The sequence below is a fragment of the Xenopus laevis genome, chromosome 1S (genome assembly GCF_017654675.1).
Source record: "Xenopus laevis strain J_2021 chromosome 1S, Xenopus_laevis_v10.1, whole genome shotgun sequence".
Lineage (NCBI taxonomy): Eukaryota > Metazoa > Chordata > Amphibia > Anura > Pipidae > Xenopus > Xenopus laevis.
The window spans coordinates 89,882,817-89,908,142 of record NC_054372.1 but is presented as its reverse complement, the minus strand read 5'-3'; the positions used below and the strand labels follow the sequence as shown (position 1 = coordinate 89,908,142).

Genomic DNA, 25,326 nt, shown 5'->3' with positions numbered 1-25,326 from the left:
ATCAGCCTGCCATTTCAAACGCACCCTCTCTAAGTGGGAGTCCAAGGGTTTTAGTAAAATAGCATAAATCCAGGAAACCACTTTCTGCAGCCCAGGTTTGAAATGCATGACTCAGTTGTAAATATCGGAAAATCATTCTAGCTGGTAGTTGGAATTCCTCCTTAAGGACTGGGAATGCCTTAAGCTGCCCCCCCTCGACAATTTGCACCAGATACTTAACACCCAAAGAGGCCCAGAGTCCGGCATCAGTAAGCTGTTTAAAGTGGGGAAGTTTTGGGTTCTCCCAGAGGGGGGTGCCCGGGGACCAAGTTTCTGGGCGCTGGTATAGCTTCCTCATATACACATCATAGATCTTCATGACTGGAATCATGGAGGCGGTGCATGGGAAGGCAGAGTGCGGACCCCTATATAAGTGATTAGCCAATGCCTCCAGCGAGGAGGCGCTCGCCGCCTCCACTATCAGGGCAGGATTATTCAAGTCAGGCACTAGCCACCAGTGGGCATACACCAGTTGAGAAGCATGATAATAAAGCAAAAAAGCCCCCCTTTCGATGTTGGGGATTGAAGAGCTGCTAGGCTAATGCGGGGAGCCTTACCCGCCCAAATGAAAGAGCTGGTAACTTTGTCTAATTGTTTGAACCAGCTTTGGGGTAAGTAATTCGGGGCATTGTGTAGGCGATACAGGAATTTCGGCAAGAAAATCATTTTGACAATGTTGGCTCTCCCCACCAAAGAGAGAGGCAAATTGACCCAAGAGGTAGTTTTCCTGCGATATTCCTGGAGAACCGGTTCCAGGTTGTCCCGTATATAATTAGCCGGGTTTCTAGAGATAAGTATACCCAAGTATTTAAACGAGGTGGTCCATTTTAATCTAGATGGAGTTCGGTCCTGAGTGGCAATTTCATCAATCGGAAAGATAGTAGACTTCTCCCAATTTACTCTAAGCCCCGAGTAAGTCCCATATTCATTTACCACTTGAAGCAGGGTGGACAAAGAAGCCTCAGGATCAGCCAAATACACCAACATGTCATCAGCATAGAGGGATGTCTTTTCTTCTAGCTGGCCCTTCAGCAAACCTACAATCTCCTTATTGTTACGGATTTGAATAGCTAGGGGCTCTATAGCGAGCGCAAACAAGAAGGGAGACAGAGGGCATCCCTGCCTCGTACCTCTACGTAGTTCGAAGATCTGTGAGAGATATGAGTTAACTCTGACTTGGCCCACTGGCGACTTGTATATCCCCTTCACCCACCTAATAAAGCCAGCTCCGATGCCAAAGCGGGCCAGCACCTCCCAAAGGTAAGCCCACTCGACCGTGTCAAATGCTTTGGCCGTATCAAGGGAGAATACGACTCTGGAGCCTTTATTATCATGATGTGTTTGCATATTTGAATATAAGCGTCTAATGTTAACATCAGTGGCTCTCGAATGTTTACATTTTTAAATAAATCATTATGGTACCTGTAGTTTCTGTATATTCTGAATTTAAATTTACTAGTAAGAAGCAGAATTTTAAACTAAACTTGAAATGCAGAAAACAAACACAATTGAAAACAAAGGTGTTTTGAGGTATTCTAAAAGTAACAAGGAGTCAAAGTAAACATCTCAGCAGTATACAAATACACAGTGAGACGAGACAACGTGGCTCCAGCTAATACATATCACAAAAAGGCACTTAGAATACACAATAAATATGTAAACATTTGAAATGTTCAATATATTGGCAGAATTGGATTTATACATGTGTAAACCTTTAGAATTGTGCAAATAAATTAACAGTTCAGGTGTGTCTGGAATGTAGTGGGAGGGCAGGCAGTGAGCGGAGGAGTCTGATCACTTGTGGGGAAAAAAGCTTTCGCACAGCTTGGCTGTTCGGGCTTTAATGCTGTGAAAGCGTCTGCTGGATGGGAGAAGCATGAACAGTCCGTGTGAGGGGTGTGTGGAGTCAAGTGCAATACAGGAGGCCTTTCTTGCACAGCGCTTGTGGAAGATGTCCTGCAGTGATGGAAGAGCCGCTCCAATGATGTTGCCAGCTGCTTTGACAGTCTGCTGTAGACTTTTCCAATCAGCAGTGCTGGTACTACTGTACCAGATGGAGATGCAGCTCGTCAGGACGCTCTCTATGGTGCCCCTGTAGAAGACTGTGAGGGTGGGAGGCGGAAGGCTGTCCCATTTCAGTCGTCTTAGGAAGTGAAGACGCTGCTGAGCTTTTTTGGTGATGGAGGCAGTGTTGGTGGTCCAGGTGAGGTCATCAGAGATGTGGACTCCCAGGAATTTGGTGTTCTTTACGGTCTCTACCGTGGAGCCGTTTGTTGAGTGGTGTGTGAGCAGAGAGTAGATTATTTAGTCTGGTAATTATTACAGACTATGTGAAGCACTGTATAGCGGCTCCCTTTATACCAAAGATAAAGGGATTTATACTTACAATTAATTATTTTCTAGTAGGCCCGAACTGTCAGTGCAGACTTATTGGTTATGTCCAGGTTCACCTCTGGAGGCAGGATAGAAGAATTGGTCTCTTGGCCCCTCCCTCAGGATATATAAGATGGCTCCACCTCTGTTCCCCAGTTCTGTTATCTCTAGTCGGCCCTCCTGTCAGTGCAGACGTAGGAGACATTCCAAAGCTGTCCCTAAAAATTTGGGTGGGTATCACAGAGTCTTATTTTCTCTTTTTTTTTTTACCCACATGCCAATTTAAGTGCACCTCTCGGCAACTGCAGCTTGTAAAACTTTAGAAGCAAAAATGTGCAACTGGTAAAACTTGACAAAAGTGTGGTGAGGCCCATGTGGCCGCCTTGCAAATCTGCTCTGGAGTAGCCAAATTGTGGAGCACCCAAGAGGTACTCTGTGCTCTGGTCGAGTGAGCTACCACTCGGAATGGTATCAATTCATGACTGAGTAGGTATGAGTAGGTATGCAATAATTTGTTCGGACACGGCTAAGCCTTTGTGCATCGGGGCGTATGAGACCAGAAGTGCATCTGAACGTCTTATCTTAGACGTTCTTTTTTTGTAGATTCTAATTGCTTTGACAACATCCAACTTGTGTAGTTGTTTTTCTTTGTCATTAGTAGGATTAGGACAGAAGGATGGAAGGACAATGTCCTGATTGATATGGAAAGCGGACACTACTTTTGGAAGAAAACTAGGAACTGTCCTCAGGACAACCTTGTCTGCATGTATGACCAACCACGGTTCAGTATGGGACAATGCTGCAATCTCAGACACTCATTTTGCAGAAGTGATTGCAATAAGAAAAGCCACCTTGAGGGTCATCCATTTCATGTCACAAGTATGGAGAGGCTCGAAGGGCTTCTTTAGAAGAGCTGAGAGTACTACTTGTGAGATCCCATGAATGCGTAGGGCTCCGAAAAGGTGGTCTAAGTCTCAAGGCTCCTTGTAAAAACTGGTGAATATCAGGTTGTTCTGCCCATTTAAATTGGAAAAGTACTGACAAGGCTGAGATTTGCGCTTTCAGTGTATTTAGAGCCAGACCTTTCCCAAAGCCTGAGGCAAGGAAATCGGTAATGATCTGTGGTGTACTATTTTCCCAGGTTTGTTGTCTATCTTTAGGGAGTCCTGAACGAAAAATGCATCAATATGCGAGGATGGGCCTTCCTCAGTGTCTGACATGTCAGGAGGGGAGCACTGTGCTTTACGTTTAGATTGTTGAGGATTAATTGGATGTAGTGCTGTTATTAACCATTCTAAGAAGTCTCCCACCTAAGGAGGGATCTGTGGAACTGCATTAGCAGTTATAGGTAAACTGATTGGTTCCTGAGATAAGGATCCTTCTATGCCTTGTAACTCCATTATGGCTGAATTAGTTTCAATATTATGTGGAGATAGAATTGGTGGTTCCATAGGTTTACAATCCGTACAGTAGACAGACTCTGACCTCCTAAGTGAGTGCTTGAATTTTTTGCATCTCAACCCCTTCTGGGGCTTTTTTGCTGACTTCTTAACAGATTTAACAGCTTGACTGTCATCCCTTAAGTCTTTCAATGAATCTGATCTATCCATCATTAATAAAGTGGAATAGTTACCAGATACTGGTTTGTAGTACAGTGAAGAATTCTGAGTAATGCTGCTGAAGTGCTGGGACAGGCTGAATAGCATAACAGGCGTGCGCGTCTAACTCATAAACTGATCCGTGTGAGATAGAGCAGGCTGCGTGCAGTTTCAGCCAGAAAACTGGCGGCCATGACGTCATGACATTGCACGCGTTATGTTTCGGCGCCCATGCGCCAAGAGAGGCGCGGTGCCCTTCTTTCAATGGCGCCTTCTCGATGCAAAACAGCCGTTGCTCTCCCTGTCAGTGATCGCTTTCTCCCTCAGGCATTGTAAGCCTGGGGAGCACTACGCTGCAGCCGATGGGCTAAATAGATAGCTCTGCACAATGGCGCCTTCCTATCTATCCCCATACCATAGGGCACGGGTATTGGATGGGTCTGCGCCTGGCCACTTGCTGCAACAGCCAGCAAGGAGGGTAGGCTACATGCTAGGAGTCCAAGACTTCTGAAGTCATAATTCCATTTGCTGCAAATGCCAGCAAAGAGGGAACAGACAGTAAGCATGCATCCATATGACAATGGATAATGTTCCACTTGCTGCAACTGCCAGCAAGGAGTGAACAGCCACTATACATGATTCTATAAGAGTAAATGTTCCACTTGCTGCAAACTGCTAGCAAGGAGGGAACAGTCCTTAGCGTTGGGAGACAGCACTGCATGCCTCCATATGTACTGTGCTGTTTCGAAAGCATGGCAGATTCAGGAGGGCACTAGTCAAACTATTAAAAGGACATCAGACAATACCAGGGTGGATAATCACACTGCTGTTATCATACTGTTCACAAATGTGAAACATAAAAGATTGATAAGAAAGGTATCTCTTAAAAGTAACATGGGTTTCTGTTCTCTGTGTCCATTGGAATATACTGGAGTCCATGTCTTGAAGGGACAAGTATAGTGACAGCAACATCCTGCAGTTTGCAGTAGGCAATCCTAGCATGTGACATGCCTTTCTGTGGATTATGCGTCTGCTGGACAATTGCTACGAGCTCTCACGAACATTTCTATCTGAAAAATCCTGGAATATACAAGTTATAGGAATTTAAATCTGCCTAACACATTCCATGAAATAACTGTCGAGTCACTAAATGACATGTGCCTCAGCTCATTTTTTTATATAAACCGAAGCAAAGTAAGCAAGACGACTGCTCTGTGCTATAAACATTTCTTCACACTAGGATGCTCTTGGAGACACAAATACCACTTGTGCCTCACATTAAAAGGTCTTAACCTCCTCTCCTTAAAATGAATGATGATGGAAAATGATCCAAGGCTTTTATGCAATTGAAAAAAAAACCAGAAGGCAAATGCTTTAGTATTTGGAAGTTTTAAAATATGTTAAACTATGCTGGCAGCTGGTGGTAAGTATCTGCTGGGCTTTAATCTTTCATGCGCTGAAAAATCAATAGTTTTGACAAATACAAGCAATTCTGCTTGTCTGATTATAAATGTGAAAGTAAACTTGCAGCCTGGACATCTGTCATTTTTTACATCTGTCTTTTTGTAGCAGTTTACCAATACTTGGAATGCATTCATCAATGTGGATCGATTGCTTAAATATATATTTTTGGAACTCATGATGATAAAATGTCCAGCAGTCTAAGCTTAACCTATATTGTACATTCACACATCACAATTATTTACTGTGGAAAAATATATCTGAGCAAGGCTCTCCATCTTTAAGGCTTGAAGTGTACCTATCACCGCTATAATGCTTTCCCACCTGCAGTTGGTTCAATACATTTAATATTTTTTGGGGACGTGTAATGTATCCTAAATGATTCCTAAGGATTCTGCAATGCTTGCCTATCATTGACTATTAGTTATTTATATTATACCCATGGCTGCTTCCGTTATTAGTGCAGCACATTCTATTGATTATTTTTATGGTGGTGCATGCTTTTTGTATAGGTAACTTCCCTTATAGGTGATCTATTACAAAAAAGAAAATTTAATATAAGCTTTCAGCATACTGAAATAAGAAACTTTCTAAATACAAACAATTAAATATTCTGTACTGTTTCATGAAGACAGAATGAAGAGAAGCAGATGCTGCGAGAGGGATAGTGAACATAAACTTGACTATTTCAGAAACTATGCAGAATATTTAATTGATTGTATTTACAAAGTTTCTTATTTCAGAATGCTGAAACTAATATTAATTTTTCATTTTCGTGATAGTTCCCCTTTAAAAGGTATTTGTAATCATAATAACATATTTGCTTCAAAAATCAAGGTTGCTGTCCCGTTATTCATCAAACAAAAGAATTTATCGGTGGTCCAAAACCAGTCAGGAATATGGATGTATTATACATTTGGAGCCATATTTGCTGAACTGACTTTTAAATATGTCTCTGCTGTGTAAAAGTCAACAAGCTGTAAAACAGAGGATAGATGTGAAACCATATGTAGTGCAAATAGCTTAAAAGGCCTCGAAAGGCTAGAACATTTGCATTGAAACTGGTATGGTTAGAACAATTATGTAAGACTTTGAGACCTAGTTGTTTATGAAAGCACCATTTGCTATAATAATGGTTGCCTAAAACACAAAAATCCAAATGTTTACCCATTTAGTGCTTATATGCCGTTATTATTTAATCTTTATATAATTGCTTTCTTGGCTACAAAAAGAAGAATGACAATTGTGAAATAAGTGTTTTAATGGGAATTATATTCATTGAGCAGGGATACACCATGGAAATAATTTACTAAGCCTGAAGATTTAGAATTGTTACACTTATGTTATCAAATACTGTGTTAAGATTTTTTGTTCCCTTTGATGGTGTGTCACCATCATCTAAATGGAATTAGGTCTTGATTGCATAAAGAGAAATCAGTTAGCTGGCTAAACATGTTATTCGACATGTCCACTGAACCAAATCTGTGGCCAATATGATAAAAGGGCTGAGAATCATATTGCACTTGATCCAAATGTTCAGCAACCAAGCCTTACAATTACAAAGGGAATCCCAGCACTGCAGCTTTTACTGAAGAACACATTTCTTCTTAATTTGAAAACAAAATTGTCTGTCCATAAATCAACTTTTAAATGTTGTGAAATCAGTTCTATGACCCTGGTCTTGTGTCTACTTTCAAGTCATTACAGATAGTGCTGTATGTTAATCGATCAACTAGCAAGAGGCGCAGGAGTATTAATATTAGCCAGTCCTTTACTTTGAAGAAACGCATCCTGCTTTGGGTCACGACCTAGGAAATTCCTTAGCATGTCAGTGGCATCCAGTGATCCCCCTGGCTTCAAAATACAGTTTCTATAATCTGCACCAACCTAAAGAATTGGGGGGAAAAAAACAGATGTAAAAGCAAATGAATACCAAAATTTTTCTATGTACAGGTGTGGGATCTGTTATCATGTAAACACTAAATAAACCCAATAGGCTGGTTTTGCTTCCAATAAGGATTAATTATAAATTAGTTTGGATCAAGTAAAAAGTACTGTTTTATTATTACAGAGGAAAAGGACATTTTTTAAAATATAGGATTATTTGATTATAATGGAGTCTATAGGAGATTGCCTTTCTGTAATTTTGGATAACAGGTTTCTGGATAAAGGATCCCATACCTGTACTAAACATCAATAGTTTACATTAAAAGGAGAAATAACATTTCCAAGTAGAGTTGTTAAGTACAGTGTTAATAATGGATGTTAGGCATTTTAATACAGCCGATTTAAGTTAATTTTCCTGGCAGAATAACATTTAGACACTAGCATTTTGAAAAATTTATATAAATAAGGAAAACTTTTTGCAGAACTTCCATTGAATATACAGCTTTTGTTATAAAAGATGTTAAGGCAGCTTCTACCAAACCAAAGTGTCTTATTTTTGTTGCCCTGTGTATCTCACATTCAAGGTGCAGTGGTTGCATGTACAATCACACAAAAGTATATCTTAGTTTCAACATGAAATAACAGCACTCAACAAAGTTCCGGGTTTTAAATTTACTGTGTTTTAAATTTGATTTTGTATTTTTACTCTTGATATTAGCCACATACAGTAACAAAGCATACAGATGTTGGGTGGGGGGGGGTGAGAGAGAAGGGGGAACAGGGGAAATAGAAATAAAGTGAACAATAAGTAACACCATTTAGCCAAGTAATTGTTTTCTCTCTGGGCCAATATACTATATGCAACAATACTGGTATATTAACTTTTCTTAATAGTCACGCCATTGAGCACAACGTAAGTTCTGGGTTTTTAAAGAAATGTGTGAGGTCTAACCTCAGACCTAAGACAGAAAAATATATGCTTGGTTTTGAATTTGATACTAGCAAAACATTTGGGACAGGGGCCTATTTCCCACTGTGTGCATCACCTCTTCTCTTAACAACACTTGGAGGCCCATTTATCAAAGGTCGAATTTCAAATTCGTTTGAATTTTTTTTACTCTAATAAATTCGAATATATACTCGAAATTCGATTGGAAGGTTATTTAAGAAAAAATTTGAAAGTCTAAAACTCAAACGAATATTACTGACAATATAATTTCTACCAAAAACTGATTGATCAGGTTAGTGATGTTGCACTGCTATTATTCTGAACACAACTGTTTATGGTTTCTTCTTTGCATGGTAGAATTGTAACTTCCATTTGTGGATGCAGCGATGAAATATGTTCACAAACAATGGTTCTGGGAAGTATTCCTAAGCCCAAGCATTGATTTCCACTACATAATCTTGTTTGCTTTTAACACAGTAGCATCTGAGGGCCCCAAGCTCATAGTCATCCAATGTTGGCTTTCTGACTTGTACTTTGTGCACAGATTTCTCCAGATTCTTTGAATCTCTGAACAACATGATGTGCTCTATATGATGAGATCTCCAAATTCTTAGCAATTTAAGAAACATTATTAATTGTTGCAATGTTTGCCCTTGCAGCATTTCACAGACTGGTGTACCACTCCCCATCTTTACTTCAGAGAGACTCAGCCTCTCTGGGATCCTCTCTATATATACCAAATCAGGTTTCTGACCTGTTGCCAATCGGTGAGATAATCCACCAAATGTTTTTTTATTTAGCATTACTGAACTTTATCAGTCGTTGCTGGCATCATATTACATTTTACGCAGTGTCCCAACTGTTTCCGGTTGTTTTAAGTTGTATTCATATACACAAATATATATATTATAAATATAAGAACATTTACCTTCTTGCTCATGATTCCTTCCTGTTTAAAGCGTGCATAGTACATGTCCATAGAATATACCTCGCTCCACAGGTATCCATAATACTGAGCATCATATCCTCCTGCCAGATGTCCAAACGTGGCTGGCATATTTGTACCTAAGAAAGAAAAGAAATGATTATAGACACAGAAAGGCAGCCTGCAGGCACAAATTATACACAAAGATCTTTTTTTGATTTTAAAAGAGAACAAATGCCCTTTTAGAATGTCCCTCCAGTGTAATTTTCTTTGTACCTGTAAAATAACTACACTTCCCATGTGGAAATGGTGGCAGCAACCTTGAACCTAATCTTGATAGTTTTCTGACATTACTCACTGCTTATTCGGCAACTTAGCAGGTCCAAAATAAAGGCTGCACTGATGCATCCGTGCAAGCAAGTTGCAGGCATCATCAGTCTTCCCACCAATGAGCATGGCATTTCCCCACTGCCAGCATTGCCAGATTCAGAAAAACTCCAAAATGGGAGCCACTAAGGTACTGGCACAGACTACTAAGGTGGGCCTTATGCTTACAGTGATTTGTTGAGTTTACTAAACGTGTTTGAGGGTGTTTGGTCTCCAAGATCAATAACAAATGTGTTGCTGATTTTCATTCTCCTTTCAGTTAAGGCAAAAAAAAAAAAACACTTGGCTCTTGTCAATACAAGAAAGGATCTATATAGTCAAGGATTTTTTTTTAAACTACATTTTTTGAATACCTGTCAGTAATTATGTTATACAATATTAATGTATATAATTATATATGTCAGTGCACTGCTCAGAAATTATTTTCCACCCCTACTCCTACTGTCCAGCACAAACACAGGACAGCAATGAAGCAATGTTATACAATATTAATGTATATAATTATATATGTCAGTGCACTGCTCAGAAATTATTTTCCACCCCTACTCCTACTGTCCAGCACAAACACAGGACAGCAATGAAGGATAATGGAGGTAATGTTGTTGCCTTTTTAGCACATATAATTTTTGTTGCATGTTAACTGTATTAAGGGTATACTTATTAAAAAAAGAAAAGTCTCTCACCAGGTGTAACTGGGACTCCAAGTATCTCATTGCATAACCTGCTATATTCTTTAACAGGATCTACACCAATCTGGGTGTGCAGCACCTGATCTATCTTGGCAAGAACAATCTGTCGAAGGTTTAGGAGACCTGAAAGATAAAATTGAAAGTCACAAATATATCCACATGGTATATTTATAATTGCTTGTCAAAGCCAGGCACTCTTACACCTTGTGTGTATATGGACACAACTTGCAAATATACCCTTCTCACCTGTGTTTGCCAGCCGGGATTTTATAAGCTTCTCCAATGTCTCTTCAGGAATTGCTTTACCAGTTTTGTAATGGCGTGACATGCGTTGCAAAGATTCCCTTTCCCAAACCCAGTTTTCCAGCATCTGAGAAGGAGCTTCTACAAAATCTCTCTCCACGTGTGTTCCACTGAACAGTATAAAATCTGCCTGTGACACAGACAAAAGCATTGTTTAAATATCAGAAACATACTTCTTATACTGAAAATGGCAAGGTCACTTACCTGAGCACATAACTGGTGCATAACATGCCCAAACTCATGGAAATATGTCTCTACTTCATCATGTTGTAAAAGAGAGGGAGCATCTTGTGTGGGCTTAGTAAAATTGGCAACCATAGCAGCCACAGAGATCTGCCTGGTGCCATCAGGCAGTAAACATCCAGGCTGGAGCCCAAAGCAGGCTGCATGTGAATATTTTCCTTCCCTACGGAGGGATAAAGACAAAAAACACCTATTTGGTTTCTTTTCTCACATAGAAAACATTAATGTTTTCTAACAAAAGTCAGGAATAACTCACCGTGGATGTAAGTCCAAATAGAACTTTCCTATGAGTTGTCCTGTTGCGTCATCCCTTACAGAGAACAAAGACACATCTTCATGCCAAACAGCAGCACCTTTCTCCAATACAAAGTTCAAACCCAACAACTCTTGATATATGGCCAGAAGACCAGAGGTTACTACCTCAATTGGGAAAAATTCCTTCAAGAAGTTCTGATCCACACAGTATGTGGTCTCCTCAACTTGGTTCATATAATAGCGCATATCCCAGGCATTAATCTGGTTATCAAAATTCAGCCCACGTTTTTCACACTCTTTCTTCTTAAGTTCTAGCATGATACACCTTTCCTGCTCACCCAGTGGCTGTAATTTTTGAGACAATTCCTCTGGAAAAAAATATATTTTCAAATATATAAAATATATTGTCAATAAAGGACACCTATCTTCTGGTAATACAATATGATATACAGAGCCTAGTAAAAGCATTCAGATCCTTTACTAATTCTCATTTTTATAAATACATTTATATTTAAAGGGGCCTGCCTCCATTTTTGCACAGTGAAAGAATTGTAATTTTAAGAAACCTCCCAATATTCATTACACATTTTAATGGTTTTATAGCAATTTGTAAATTTAATTGCAGTTAAAGAAGTTAAGATATCACTGGGGTGGGGTGTCCATCCAGTTCTAATAATTGCTTACTTGATATTCCAGGCTGGTGCTCCTGTTGGCTTAAAAATACAACTGGGTCAGGGGTATTTCTGTAAAAGCTTACTATTGTCATCTTCTCTGGCTTTTTCGGTCTCTTCCTTATTTTGGTCCAGGCAGAAGTATGTGCAGTAGCGTGAAAGGCTGAACTTAAGACGCAAATCAGCGACACTCAACTGTGAACTTTTTCAACTCAACTACTCATCTTTCTGCCTGGGCTCAATGTAAAGAAGCAGAAGAATTGTGGTTAATGAACTCCTACAGGAAATACCTCAGGCAGCTGAAGTTTTAAGTGAACAGACCATTGTATCGGGTAAGTCATTATAATTATGGGGGGGGGGCTAAGATTCGTAATCACCCCAGTGATTATACCTTTCCTTCTTCTTTAAAAAGGCATACTTGTTTCCCCTACCAAATGTGGAAGCTAACAAAGCCTGCACTCCAGCTTGTTCAGGTAGCACATTAGCCACCAGCGGCATTTTCTGTCCAAAATGTAATGGTTTCTACCAATCTGAGTGTGGGCTTGTTTAGTCTGCATCTCTGATGGGGGAAACAGTTTTGCAATCATAAAGAAGCCCTTTAAAAATAGGCTCTAGCTGACTGATTAAAGGAGAAGGAAAGGCTTGGTGCACTTGGGCACTTGTTAGGCACCCCCAAGTCATTGTATTGACTTACCTGAAACCTCGGGCTGGTGCTCCTATCAGCAGAAAATTGCACCGCCCCGGGTATATACCAGTGAGCACCACAGAACGATCTTCTTCCGTCTTCTTCATTCTTCACGTGACTGCGCATACGCAGTAAAACAAAAAGCCGTACTTTAAGTAAAAAGTTGGCTATTTCGTTCAACTGCGCATGAGTTTGCCTCGGGAAATTTGACGAAATAAGAAGACAGAAGAGGATCGCTCACTGGTATAACCCCTGGCCAGTGCAGTTTTCTGCCGATAGGTGCACCGGCCCGGGGTTTCAGGTAAGTCAATACAATCACTTGGGGGTGCCTAACATTTGGCACCCAAAATGCACGAAGCCTTTCTCCTTTAAAGGCACTCCTGGCTTTGCCTCTTCACACAATGGGGGTCATTTATGAACACTGGGCAGATTTGCCCATGGGCAGTAACCCATGGCAACCAATCAAATTCTTGCATTAATTTTTCTACTTGCAGCTGGCTTTAAAAAGCTAAATCAGTGATTGGTTGCTATGGGTAACTGCCCATGGGCAAATTTGCCCAGTATTAATAAATGAGGCCCACTGTTGCTAGCGAGCTGATAAATGCTAATTAAAAGACCTGGAAGAGAACTTCCTTTTGTCACATTGTAAAGGGTCAGATCCAGAGAACAAAAATAAACACTGCTGTAACTGCAGTTACAAGAGAATGTACATTGGAAAGTTGCTTATGGTCATAGTTATAATGCAGACAGTTTCCTGGCCATATGAAATACATGACTGATGTCTGGTGACATATTGCAATATTTTCAGGGAAGTAAACAGGAAGATTGGTGGATCATAGGTGGAATACTTGTTTTAATGTGAATTAAAGATAGTAGTATGCATATTTATACATTTACATTATAAAATGTGATGGATCCCTACCCAAAAAACAAGCCACAGTTCCACTGCTCTTTGCCATGTTCATCTCCAGAACAAAATCAGCATGCGTTTTAAAGCCAAGAAGACTACTTTTTTGTTCCCTTAGTTGCACTAACTCTTGAAGTATCCTGCTATTTTCCTGGGAAAGGAGATAAGAGAAAAAGACAATAAGTCACTGAAATTATTAATATTAATCTTAGGAGTAAATAAATATACTCAAACCAACCTCTTTGCAACGGGAATTGAAAGCAGTTTCCACCTTCTGTCGAGTATCAGGAATAAAACACTTTTTCATCAGGGGGAAATAATGTGGATATTTTAGTGTTATTTTTAATTTATCATCATCTGTCTTCTCCAAGGAATTCAGAAAATCATCTGGGAGACCCCCTAGAACAATAATACTATATAATTAGCATAGACATTTTAAAATTTCCATTTTCAAATTAAAGGGGTTGTTCACCATCTCTCCAGATTGCAGTCTCAGCAATCTGGTTGCTAGGTTCCAAATTACTCTAGCAACCATGCACTGATTTAAATAAGAGGCTAGAATATGAATAGAAGAGGGTCTGAAGTAAATGGGGTTTAGCATCTATCAGTAGGAGGCAGGACACTAGAAGAATAAAGTGAGAGGAGGCCCCTCCTCCTCCTGCTATACCCCCACTAACTGTAGGAGTACTCAGTTTTGATTAACAACAGAATAATATAACTTGAGTACTTAACTATTTTCAAGATAAGTCAACCATTGCAGAAAAAACAATCTGGCTGGCCTCTTCCAGGCGGGAAGCCCTGTGTCCCACAGACTGCTACAGAGAAAAGGATTTAACGGTGAGTACAAAAAAATCTCCTTTTCTCTGGCATTTGTCTGTGGGACACAGGGACAATGAAGACATACCAAAGCTGTCCCCCAAACTATTGGGAGGGAGGAACTGAGGCCAGGTTTTTTACAGTAGTGCAGCACCTTCCTACCGAAGTGTGCATCAGATGCTGCAAATACTTGAAAACTGTAGAATTTTGTGAATGAATGTAGGGAAGACCAAGTTGCTGCCCTACAAACTTGCTCAGCCGAGGCTTGGTTCCAAAAGGCCCAGGAAGTACTGATGCCTCTGGTTGAGTGAGCAGTTAAGCGTGTAGGAGGATTTTTTCCTTTTGCCACGTAGGCTCTGCGAATGGCCTCCTGTATCCATTGGGAAATGGTGGTTTTGGAAGCCGGGGAGCCCTTCATGCTACCCGAGTGAAGAATTAAGAGCGAAGAGGATTGTCTAAATTCTTTGGAACGGTTCAGATAGAACTTGAGTGCTCTGACTGGATCCAGAGAGTGCAATGAGACTTCCTTAGGGTTCTTCGGTTGTGGACAGAAGGAAGGAATTGTGATGTCCTGATTAATGTGGAATTCTGAGTTGACCTTTGGTACGAAAGAAGGCGTAGTACGAAGCACTGCTTGGTCTGGGTGAAAGACTAAGGGTGGCTGACATGACAGAGCTCCTAATTCACACACTCTGCGTGCTAAGGCAATAGCGAAGAGGAAGGCCACTTTCCAAGATAGCCATTCCATAGGTATGGATGCCAGTGGTTCAAATGGAGGACTCTGGAGAGCAGATAGAACTAGATTCAGATCCCATTGGAGAAGTGGATTCCTGAACAGAGTATTAATCTGTTTGACTCCTTGAAGAAAAGTGCGGATATCGGAGTTAAGTGCCAGTCTTTACTGGTAAAGTTTAGATAATGCAGAGACTTGTGACTTTTGAGAACCTAGTGAGAGTCCTTTTTCTAGGCCAGCTTGTAAAAATTCAAGAACTTGTGTAATGGAGTATGTGTCAAAAGGAGGATTATTAGTTCGACACCAGTCTTTGAAGCATTTCCAGACCCTGTAATATGACTTGGCGGAAACTGGTTTTCTGGCCGCAATCATCGTACATCCTGATGTTGGGATGATACACTGGCCCCTGCGACAGTAGACCCGGACGTAGAGGCAATGTCCATGGCTCGGTCCTGCACATGAGAATTGGGTCTGAGAACCAAGTTCGCCGGGGCCACCGGGGTGCTATGAGTATTACTCTGCATTGTTCTCTCTTGATTTTTCGGATTACCCTTGGAAGGAGAGGTAATGAAGGAAATACATAAGCTAGGTTGAACCGCCAGGGAACTGTCATGGCATGTGCCGTTAGTGCTAGAGGGTCTCGATAGCGGGCACAAAACTGTGAGGCCTTGAGATCTATTTCTGGCATTCCCCATCTTTCCAATATAACCTGATGAAGAGACCACTCCCCCGGATATATATATATATGAGAGAGAGAGTGAGAGAGTGAGAGAGAGAGACCCCTGTAGTGGGACTGGCCAGAGTCCTCAAGGACAGCCCCTGGTGCCATAAGGCCAAAGAAATCCAGCCTGCGTGGAGCAGGTCCCATCTCCTTGAAGGACACTAGAAAAACTGACTCACTCCTACAGTTAGTGGGGGTATAGCGAAGGGGGAGGGGCCTCCTCTCACTTTATTCTTCTAGTGTCCTGCCTCCTACTGATAGATGCTAAACCCCATTGTCCCTGTGTCCCACAGACGAATGTCAGAGAAAAAATAAATAATGAAGACCCATTGAAAAGTTGCCATTCTATAACATACCAAAAGTTAACCTAAAGGTGAGCCACTCCTTTTTGTGTAGGATGCATGGCATTAAAACACCACTATTTGATGCACCTTTACATATGTGCCTATTTGTGTAAAATGACAGACAAATGTCAAACTTGGTAAAGATTGTAAACTTGAAAAGATTAAGCACAGTTGGAGAGAACAAAAGGTATTTATATATAAGGCTTTTTGTTGCATATCTTGCACGTGAAGGGCGTTTTGGCTCCTGTTTAGCCTGTCTCACCGAAATCAGGCTAGGTTCTCTGCTTCGCTATTTAAATGTTATTAGCCCTGGTGAGGCCTCCCCCAGTCCCCCATACCGCAGTACTGTGTCCCTCAACTGGCCTGTTTGCGTTAATTGTTCCAAAATTGCAGAGTAGTGAAGTGGGGTTGCTGGGCATTCTCACACTGCATAAACTCTTTACCAGCATCTTGCTCAAGCAGCACACACTATTGAAGCTGATCTGGACATTGCTTCGTCTGCTGGCACATACTTGGAAGAAAAGATTAAGCTATTCTGATTTTTTGGAACAGGTAAGGGAAACAGGCCAGTACTTTGGGGGTGCAGTAGTTCAGTTCAGGAGGTGGTGTCACGGTCATACTGGCACAACCACCAGGTAGCCACTGCGGTGTTTTAGAGGTCACTGATCTCAGCATTTGTAATAGGTAATACAAAGTAAGAGGCTGGATGGAAAACAGGCAGGCACGAGTTACACAACTGAAAGTTGCTTTTACTAAGCAGGAGATAAAGGCAGGCAGAGGAAGGTTTAATTGAAGGTAGGCAGAGGCACATTTAGAAAAGACAGGTAGAATGTCCAAGGCTCAAAAAGTCATGAGTGAATGCAAGTCTGGCAGGCAAGGGTCAATGCATAAGCAAAAAGAGAGCACCGACGGTCAAATTGACCAGCAGGAATGTCCGAATTTCACAATATGTAGAGCTGGGTCAGACAGGCATAACAGGAAGGAGGGAGGTCTCACTAGAGTACTAACCTATATACTGTAAATACCTCTATTTCTCCTTTAACAGTATGCTCTATTAAAAACAAAACAAAAAAAAGGCATGCAAACATCCCAACGCAGAATGGTGCTAATATGATGGTTCAGATGACACTTGGGTATCATCTTTAAGAGCCAAGCCGTAACAGAATGATGGTAATTAGGCCCTGCAGCAGGATGGGAACTATAAAAGATGTGGGTATGAATTACTGATGTGGATGTTGTCCGAAAAACAGGGTTTTGCCTTTTATCCTGCTCCCGGAATTCCCAAGGCTTTGCTGCACAACTCATTGCATATTGACCAGTAAGGAAATATATCATTTAATTCAGCCAAACTTCTAGCTGGATACAAAATTTATATATATATATATATATATATATATATATATATATATATATATATATATATATATATATATATATATATATATATATATATATATATATATTTACATGATAAATTGGAATCAACGACATTCTTAGTTATAACTTAGTGACACCTTTCTTATACACAGTGAAAAGCCATTGTATATATCTATATTTATCCATTTAGTACCATGATTGACAAGGAGTTGCTTTCTTCAACCGAGACATTAAACATGACCAGCTACTTCTGATCAGTAAATGTTGCCATTCATTCAAAAGGAAAGTCTCGGCTGAGGCAAGAATTTTAGTGGCTCCTACATGGATGCATAAGACCAGTTATGCATTGAAAGGGATTCTTTGCACAGACAAACTAGAAGATTCCACATATATAATAGAGAACAGAAATAGCCAGTGTGGGATTCATCAGATTGACATACTGAAATTAAATGTTCCAATGAATCTTACCAAGTTCTTCCCTAGTAAAGGTGAGAAATGTGATGTCTTCATTTAAATTCTTATTGAAATCAATGGAGAGTGTACTCATCTTTTTCTTAATGGATTTAATTTTCTGAAATAAAAATGTTTTGGAAATTGTAGTGTGCATCAAGAGAACAAATAGCATGCCCCACACATAAAATTAATGCTATAGTCAGAGTTAATGCTTAAACACAAAACCTTCATATCTAGTATAAATAACTTCTAAGGAAAACTAAAACTAAAAAATTCAACAGACAATTACATTATACAGTAAAATCTCAAAACTATGACGTACTGAAGATTTTGGGAAATCAAGACATGGAAGTAATTATGGAGAACATTTTTTTGTTTACAATGTGTTGGTGACGAAACATAGTTTTCTCCTTATGAGGCTGAACTGGCCGTTACAAACTAATAAAAGTTTTTTTGCAATGATAGACCTTGGTATAGTTTTCCGCAGCAATCTTTACTTGTTAATCATATATGAGGCACGGAATAGTTCTAAAAAGAGTTTATACAAGACATTTTATATGACATGAATGTTCATATGTACATTTATTGTATTGTATAATTCAGCAATCAGCAAAACGTATTACCTCCTGGATATCTGAAGGGAGATTCAGTCCATTCCTCTGGCTCAGTTTGATCAGTCTTTCTAGGAATCGCTTTGCTTCAGGTTTTAGAGTATCAGATGGTATAATGGTCTATAGAGGAGTCATAATACAGAAGAGTCAGAATAAAAAAGTTTCTATAATTGAGAGACAAAAAAATAAGTGCTCGTGAGCAGGACCCTAATTGTTATCAATTAATGTTAAGCAAACATGTAACTTGTTGATGCTATATAAATAAATGATAATGGTCATTCTTATTTTCCATATCCATTTACAAGCAGTCCTGTCCTGTGCAAGTAGGGCAAACTTATTTAGTATATGTTTATCATCACATATTTATACACAGTGCTGTACAATAAATTGGTATAAACACTGTACATACAGATTTACATAAACAGCTTAAAAAAAAGGGCCCTACCCAAACCTGAAATAGTAATCAGGAAACTCTGACTAATGCTCCGTGTTTGCAGCCCGGCCCTATAATTAACAGGTATTAAAGGGATCCTGTCATCGGAAAACATGTTTTTTTCAAAATGAATCAGTTAATAGTGCTACTCCAGCAGAATTCTGCACTGAAATCCATTTTTCAAAATAGCAAACAGATTTTTTTATATTCAATTTTGAAATCTGCCATGGGGCTAGACATTTTGTCAATTTCCCAGTTGCCCCTGGTCATGTGACTTGTGCCTGCACTTTAGGAGAGAAATGCTTTCTGGCAGGCTGCTGTTTTTCCTTCTCAATGTAACTCAATGTGTCTCAGTGAGACATGGGTTTTTACTTGAGTGTTGTTCTTAGATCTACCAGGCAGCTGTTACCTTGTGTTAGGGAGCTGTTATCTGGTTACCTTCCCATTGTTCTTTTGTTTGGCTGCTGGGGGGAAAAAGGGAGGGGGGTGATATCACTCCAACTTGCAGTACAGCAGTAAAGAGTGATTGAAGTTTATCAGAGCACAAGTCACATGACTTGGGGCAGCTGGGAAATTGACAATATCTCTAGCCCCATGTCCGATTTCAAAATTGAATATAAAAAAATCTGTTTGCTCTTTTGAGAAATGGATTTCAGTGCAGAATTCTACTGGAGCAGCACTATTAACTGGTTCATTTTGAAAAAAATTTTTTTCCCATGACAGTATCCCTTTAAGGTTCTATGACAGAATGAATTAAGGATATTGGTTTTAGGCAAAAGTGATATACAGATTTTAGACCATAGTAATCATATGGCAGTGCTTGATCTTTCTCCTAACTCAAAAGGGTTCGATAAAATGCTTGTTGTATGACAAAGAAAATTGGTATAGCCACCAATGAAAAGCTTTCATATACATTGAAGAATGATATGGCAGCCTATATGAAAATATGGCTCCCTTGGTTAGCCCATGAAAATGACTCTCAGCTGTATCTGGCCCTACACTCGCGACGAGGGGACATATTCAAGGAAAAGCCAGTAATCCAAATATTCTAAAACCAACATAGAAGTAATAACAATAATACCCCACCACCATACAACTATTGTTATTTTTAACATATGCTAATAATATGCACGCTTTTTCTTTTTTTATGTATTCTTGCTTCTTTTGAGTTTCAACCCCCCCCCCTCCGCTTGTTTATTTATCAGTTGTGTATTAATATTTGACCATTGATAACAGGGTACCGCAACCAACGGACAACCCATTTCATGTACAATGAAAGTTAATAAATCATGTCAGTATTAAAATAAAATGCTTGTTGTACTTTTTTGCAACAAGCATTTTGCAGTGATAACCATCTTACCTGCAAGTGTTCAATTCTTCTATAAACATCCTCCCTCATGCTTTTTTCAACATCAAATTCTGACAATTTCTTATCAGCCTCAGTGCTTGCCGCACGGATTTCTTTTGAGGGAGATACATGCTGCAGAAAATCAAGAATGCTCCTCTTCACTAAAATAGGATACAAAGCAAAAGAACACATTAAATCTGACAGCAAAAGGTGTCAACCTCCCTCCCCCCAAGATGAAGTTACAAGAAGTTGCAGTTCATAACTTGAATATCAGAGTCAACTAGTTAAGGTACAGATGAAAAGCCTGAAGTGTAACTGAAGTTGGCCATACAGTGCCAAATGATTGTCCGCTTGTTTGCCAAGGTTGCCAAATGAGCCGATCTGGACCTCCCACGCTCTGGGCCAAATTAGGCTGATTTCAACGTTTGCCCCCTTTGCCGACAAGGGTTACATTAATGAACAGATGCCCAGTTGATTTCTGGCTGTTTTGTGTCTAGATAAACTCAGGCAGGCCATTGTATGGCCACCTTAACTGCTCTGAAGGGCATATCTTTTAGTTGTAGCCAGGAAAAGAGAAATCAAACTGCATCTTTCACTTCTGACTGTACACCTGACGTGCATTCTAACTTTTAAGGAAGTAAGACATTTTTTAAATACAAGGAAATCAAGCAAAATCAAACAATTAAAAAAATGTATACCCTGTGTAGCACAATTATTTATTTTTTTAGCTGACTGGAGCTAATTGAGGGTAATAAATAACAGCCCTATCCATACTGTAAAACCTGTAATCCCTGGCATCATGACACTTCTAGAATGTTTCTGCAAACACAATAGAGTTCTCTAGGCATTCAGCTATGTATACAACTGCTGAGTTCACCATCCTACCCCCTAACTCTCTCTTTGATTAATCAAGCTGTAGAGGGTTTGAGAGGGAGAAAAAAAACAAGAGGAAATATAATAACATTTTTAAAGGTAAAAGGTCACAAACTGAATTGTAATCATTTTCTATCCAATTCTGCTAGTCTTGCTCTTTGATTTGGAAATATATAAATACAATACGTAAAAAAAAATAGACTGACTGCTACTATTTCCAGTAAAGATTCAACTGAAAACAAACACAAAACACAGACAAGCTGAATTTTTACAAATATACACATACCAGAATACTCCACTTCCACATCAGCCAGGGCCTTTAGTGTGTTTTCATAGGTGACACTGCTAAGGTCTAGGCTTCCAACCTGGTCATAAACTCTCTTTGTTTGCTCAATGACCTCACCAGTCATTATTTCAATCTGTTCTGGAGTCAGATCCCACCTGAGACGATTTCCATCATTCTTAAACTGGGACTCCATCATGTGGCCTGCAGGTCAAGGCAATGTTACAATGTTTAATAACATGAGCTTGCAGTGTATCTAAATGTGACATTTATGTAAAGGAAACATTAGGTAGCTGTGGTTACTACTCATGGAATATTTACAAGCAACACTACAGACTCATATGGTTGATTCATTCATGGAACACCACCCTTATACCACTGCTGATACAAAAAGGGGACATGTAAAAAAATAAGAATAGTCAAATATACGTTCATTAGTGGTCACTAATTATCCAGCAGAAAATGTGTCTGGTGTGTAATATAAGCTGATGCTACAGGGCTGATTATTAAATTCTGATGCTAATTGCACTGGTTTCTGTGCTGCCATGTAGTAATTATCTGTATTAATTACTAATCAGCCTTAAATTGCGACATCTCTATTCTATATGTACTGTATATTGTGAGTGGGTCCCTAAGCTCAGTAAGTGACAGCAGCACAGAGCATGTTCAGTGAATCAGCAGAAAAGAAGATGGGGAGCTACTTGGGCATCTTTGGAGACACAGATCTTTACTGCTAAAGGGCTGTGGTTGCCTTGGGCTGGTACAGAAGCCCAAAACATAATGTACAACATTTCTACCTACTTCTTTAGTTAGGCTTTAGTTCTCCTTTAAGGTGGCCATAGATGTTAAGATTTTTAAAAGATCTTTTCGTTATTGTAAGACCAAGCTCATCTTGAAAAGATTGTTTAAATGTATAAATGTATTTGTCCATCAACTAAAAAGCCCATTTCAAGCGATACCATCTAGTTAAAGCTAGGAAAACTGTGTGTAGTTGCCTGCTTGGCCCAAACAATTGGACAATGGATACATTTCACTGTGAACGATTTAAATCTTCTAACTGGCACAATCAATTTTGTTGGATCGCACATCTATAGTGAGCTTAAAACTGGCCATAGATGCAAAGATCTGATTGTTCGAATCCTCGAACGATCTGACTTATCGGACTTCCCATCTCTCGACCTGACACTTTCAGATCAAATAAAGTAGTAAAAGATCATCAGATGGGCAATACACGCAGAGATATTATTAACCTGTCCGATCGACTTAACGGCCGATTGGAGTGGCACGACAAATGTCGGGACACAATTCGAAAATCGTACGAATCGAGGATTCGTACAATCGAAACTTTGCGTCTATGGCCAGCTTAAAGGGATACTGTCATGGGAAAAAAAAATCTTTCAAAATGAATCAGTTAATAGTGCTGCTCCAGCAGAATTCTGCACTGAAATCCATTTCTCAAAAGAGCAAACAGATTTTTTTATATTCAATTTTGAAATCTGACATGGGGCTAGACATATTGTCAATTTCCCAGCTGCCCCAAGACATGTGACTATATACAACAATTTTTTTTATATTCAATTTTGAAATCGGACATGGGGCTAGACATTTTGTCCCAAGTCATGTGACTTGTGCTCTGATAAACTTCAATCACTCTTTACTGCTGTACTGCAAGTTGGAGTAATATCACCCCCTCCCTTCCCCCCCCCCCCAGCAGCCAAACAAAAGAACAATGGGAAGTTAACCAGATAACAGCTCCCTAACACAAGATAACAGCTGCCTGGTAGATCTAAGAACAGCACTCAATAGTAAAAACCCATGTCTCACTGAGACACATTCAGTTACATTGAGAAGGAAAACAGCAGCCTGCCAGAAAGCATTTCTCTCCTAAAGTGCAGGCACAAGTCACATGACCAGGGGCAGCTGGGAAATTGCCAAAATGTCTAGCCCCATGGCAGATTTCAAAATTGAATATTAAAAAATCTGTTTGTTCTTTTGAGAAATGGATTTCAGTGCAGAATTCTGCTGGAGCAGCACTATTAACTGATTCATTTTGAAAAAAATTTTTTTCCCATGACAGTATCCCTTTAAGATTTCTAGTCATCAGATTCCCAGATAAGAGATCCCATACGTGTAATAGATCATCCACAAAGAGGGAATGCCTGTAATGTATTGGAAAGGACAGCTTTCTAGTGTATGCACCTAGAGCAGATCAGTGATGTAAGAATGTACCAATTGTGTTGTTTGGGCGCACATCTCCATTTGAGTAATGATTCTGTACAACCCAACCCAACCCATTCCATTGCCCACCAGTGGGAACGTCTAGCCGGTTTGCCAGAGGACAGGCATGGTACGTGCGCCACATTCAAATAAAATGTCTATGCTAGGTTAGTAAACTGTACGCCCGATAGCCAACTGCAATCGAGAACACCACACAAGTCCATGGGATTTTGCTAAGCCAAAAGATTTCGCTACCTGTAGGCGCCATGTGTTTTCTCTTCCAAATCTGTCTCGTAGTTCTGGTACAGGGGCCGGCGCGGTGCAGTGTGGGAAGAGGGAGGATGGCGCATATTATGAATGACAGCAGTTGTAGGCGGCCGGGGGAGGGCTTTCATCTTAAAGCTACAGAGCCGTCAAATTTACCCAGAGCTTTTGGGGATATATACGTAGAGGTAGAGCAATGTTGTTTGCACAGCACTGACTTTCTCTAGTGTGTCCATTTATTGGTAATCCACTCCAGCTATGGTCCAACTACAACTCTGTCAGTCTCTAGCCTGTCTTCCCCCTTTTCTAGCTGTGGCAGATGCAGCTCTTACTGCATAATAACACCTCTGTCCTATTGTACAGCGCTACAGAATGTGACACTTTAGTATTGCTTAGTAGTAACACCTGAAAGTGACTTATAATTCATACTGGCTAAAGCATTGTCCTGACTTTACTAAAATTGCCATTTTAATTCAGGGACTTGCAATGGTGTGGGACTTAAGGCAATCAGGCCCAGATTTGTGGCAATGTTTAGGGTGGCAACATTTTAGGTGCAGCATGCCGCCCAGCCGCATTCTATTTTTGAGGAGCACTGGGGACGTGCAACAATTTAAGTCTGTTAAATGCTTAATCCCCAGTGCCCCATCGCAAATAGGGTTGCCCATATATTTTCCTGTATATTTATCTTTTTTCCCTATGAATAACATTGGGATCAACCATCATTTGGTGGCAACCCTAATCGCAAACTGGCTCATGTGCACGCACTTGCGAGCAAGGGACGTGCTCACATGCAGGGAATGGGCACTGGCCTAGGGGAGGGGACCAATTAGAAATCGGGGCCTGTAGGCATTTATTTGATTGGCCGCCAGCTTAGAGAGCAGCAGCCAGTGCAGCGTAACCCCATGGTTACCTTCACGGCCTGCTAAGTCCACCACACTGAGGTCCGCAGCCAGTGATGTGTGTGAGTGTGGACTTGCCGGCACCAACATACTGTGATGATCCAGTACAGGGTGTAGCAGAAATAGAATAATCTGCACAGAGATACCAGACTGCTGTTCTCCCCTCATCCCCTGCTCTTCCACTTATCTTTCCCTTCCTGTGTTCAGAACCTTTCTCATTACTCCACCTAGTGCTAAAGCTGGCCATAGATGTGCAGATTTTAGCCTTGTACCTGACTGATGATCAGACGTCACAATCTTCCGACCTGCCACTAACCAGATTCAGATTAAACAAAGTAGTAGAAGAACAAATCAGATGATGTTCTGGACGTGACAGCAATCGTACTAAAGTTATGTCCGACAAATTGTAGTAACAGTCACCCATTGATATAGTTATCGTATGGCTTTATCTTTGCATCTATCAGACCAGAGTCTGCTTTTTGCTGCCCCTGCAGGGACACTGCTGCCACGAGGCGAGTTGAGAAATTTGCCTCAGGTGGTAGCAGCCTGCAAGTTACCAGGGACAGCAAAAAAGCCACTCCT

General features: G+C 40.3%; 1 protein-coding gene across 1 annotated transcript; it reads right to left on the bottom strand.

Annotated features, from left to right (window-relative positions):
• Positions 1-6,714: 6,714 nt before the first annotated feature.
• Positions 6,715-23,985, bottom strand: thop1.S (thimet oligopeptidase 1 S homeolog). The gene is made up of 13 exons (XM_018243600.2): positions 23,837-23,985; positions 21,368-21,568; positions 20,221-20,369; positions 18,440-18,547; positions 17,832-17,934; positions 13,611-13,771; positions 13,388-13,523; positions 11,111-11,477; positions 10,816-11,017; positions 10,555-10,741; positions 10,303-10,431; positions 9,236-9,372; positions 6,715-7,358 (listed from the first exon to the last, which is right to left on the bottom strand). Exons 1-13 carry the CDS (start codon positions 23,847-23,849, stop codon positions 7,200-7,202), a joined length of 2,052 nt encoding a protein of 683 aa, XP_018099089.1. The 5' UTR covers positions 23,850-23,985; the 3' UTR covers positions 6,715-7,199.
• Between the last annotated feature and the right edge of the window lie 1,341 nt (positions 23,986-25,326).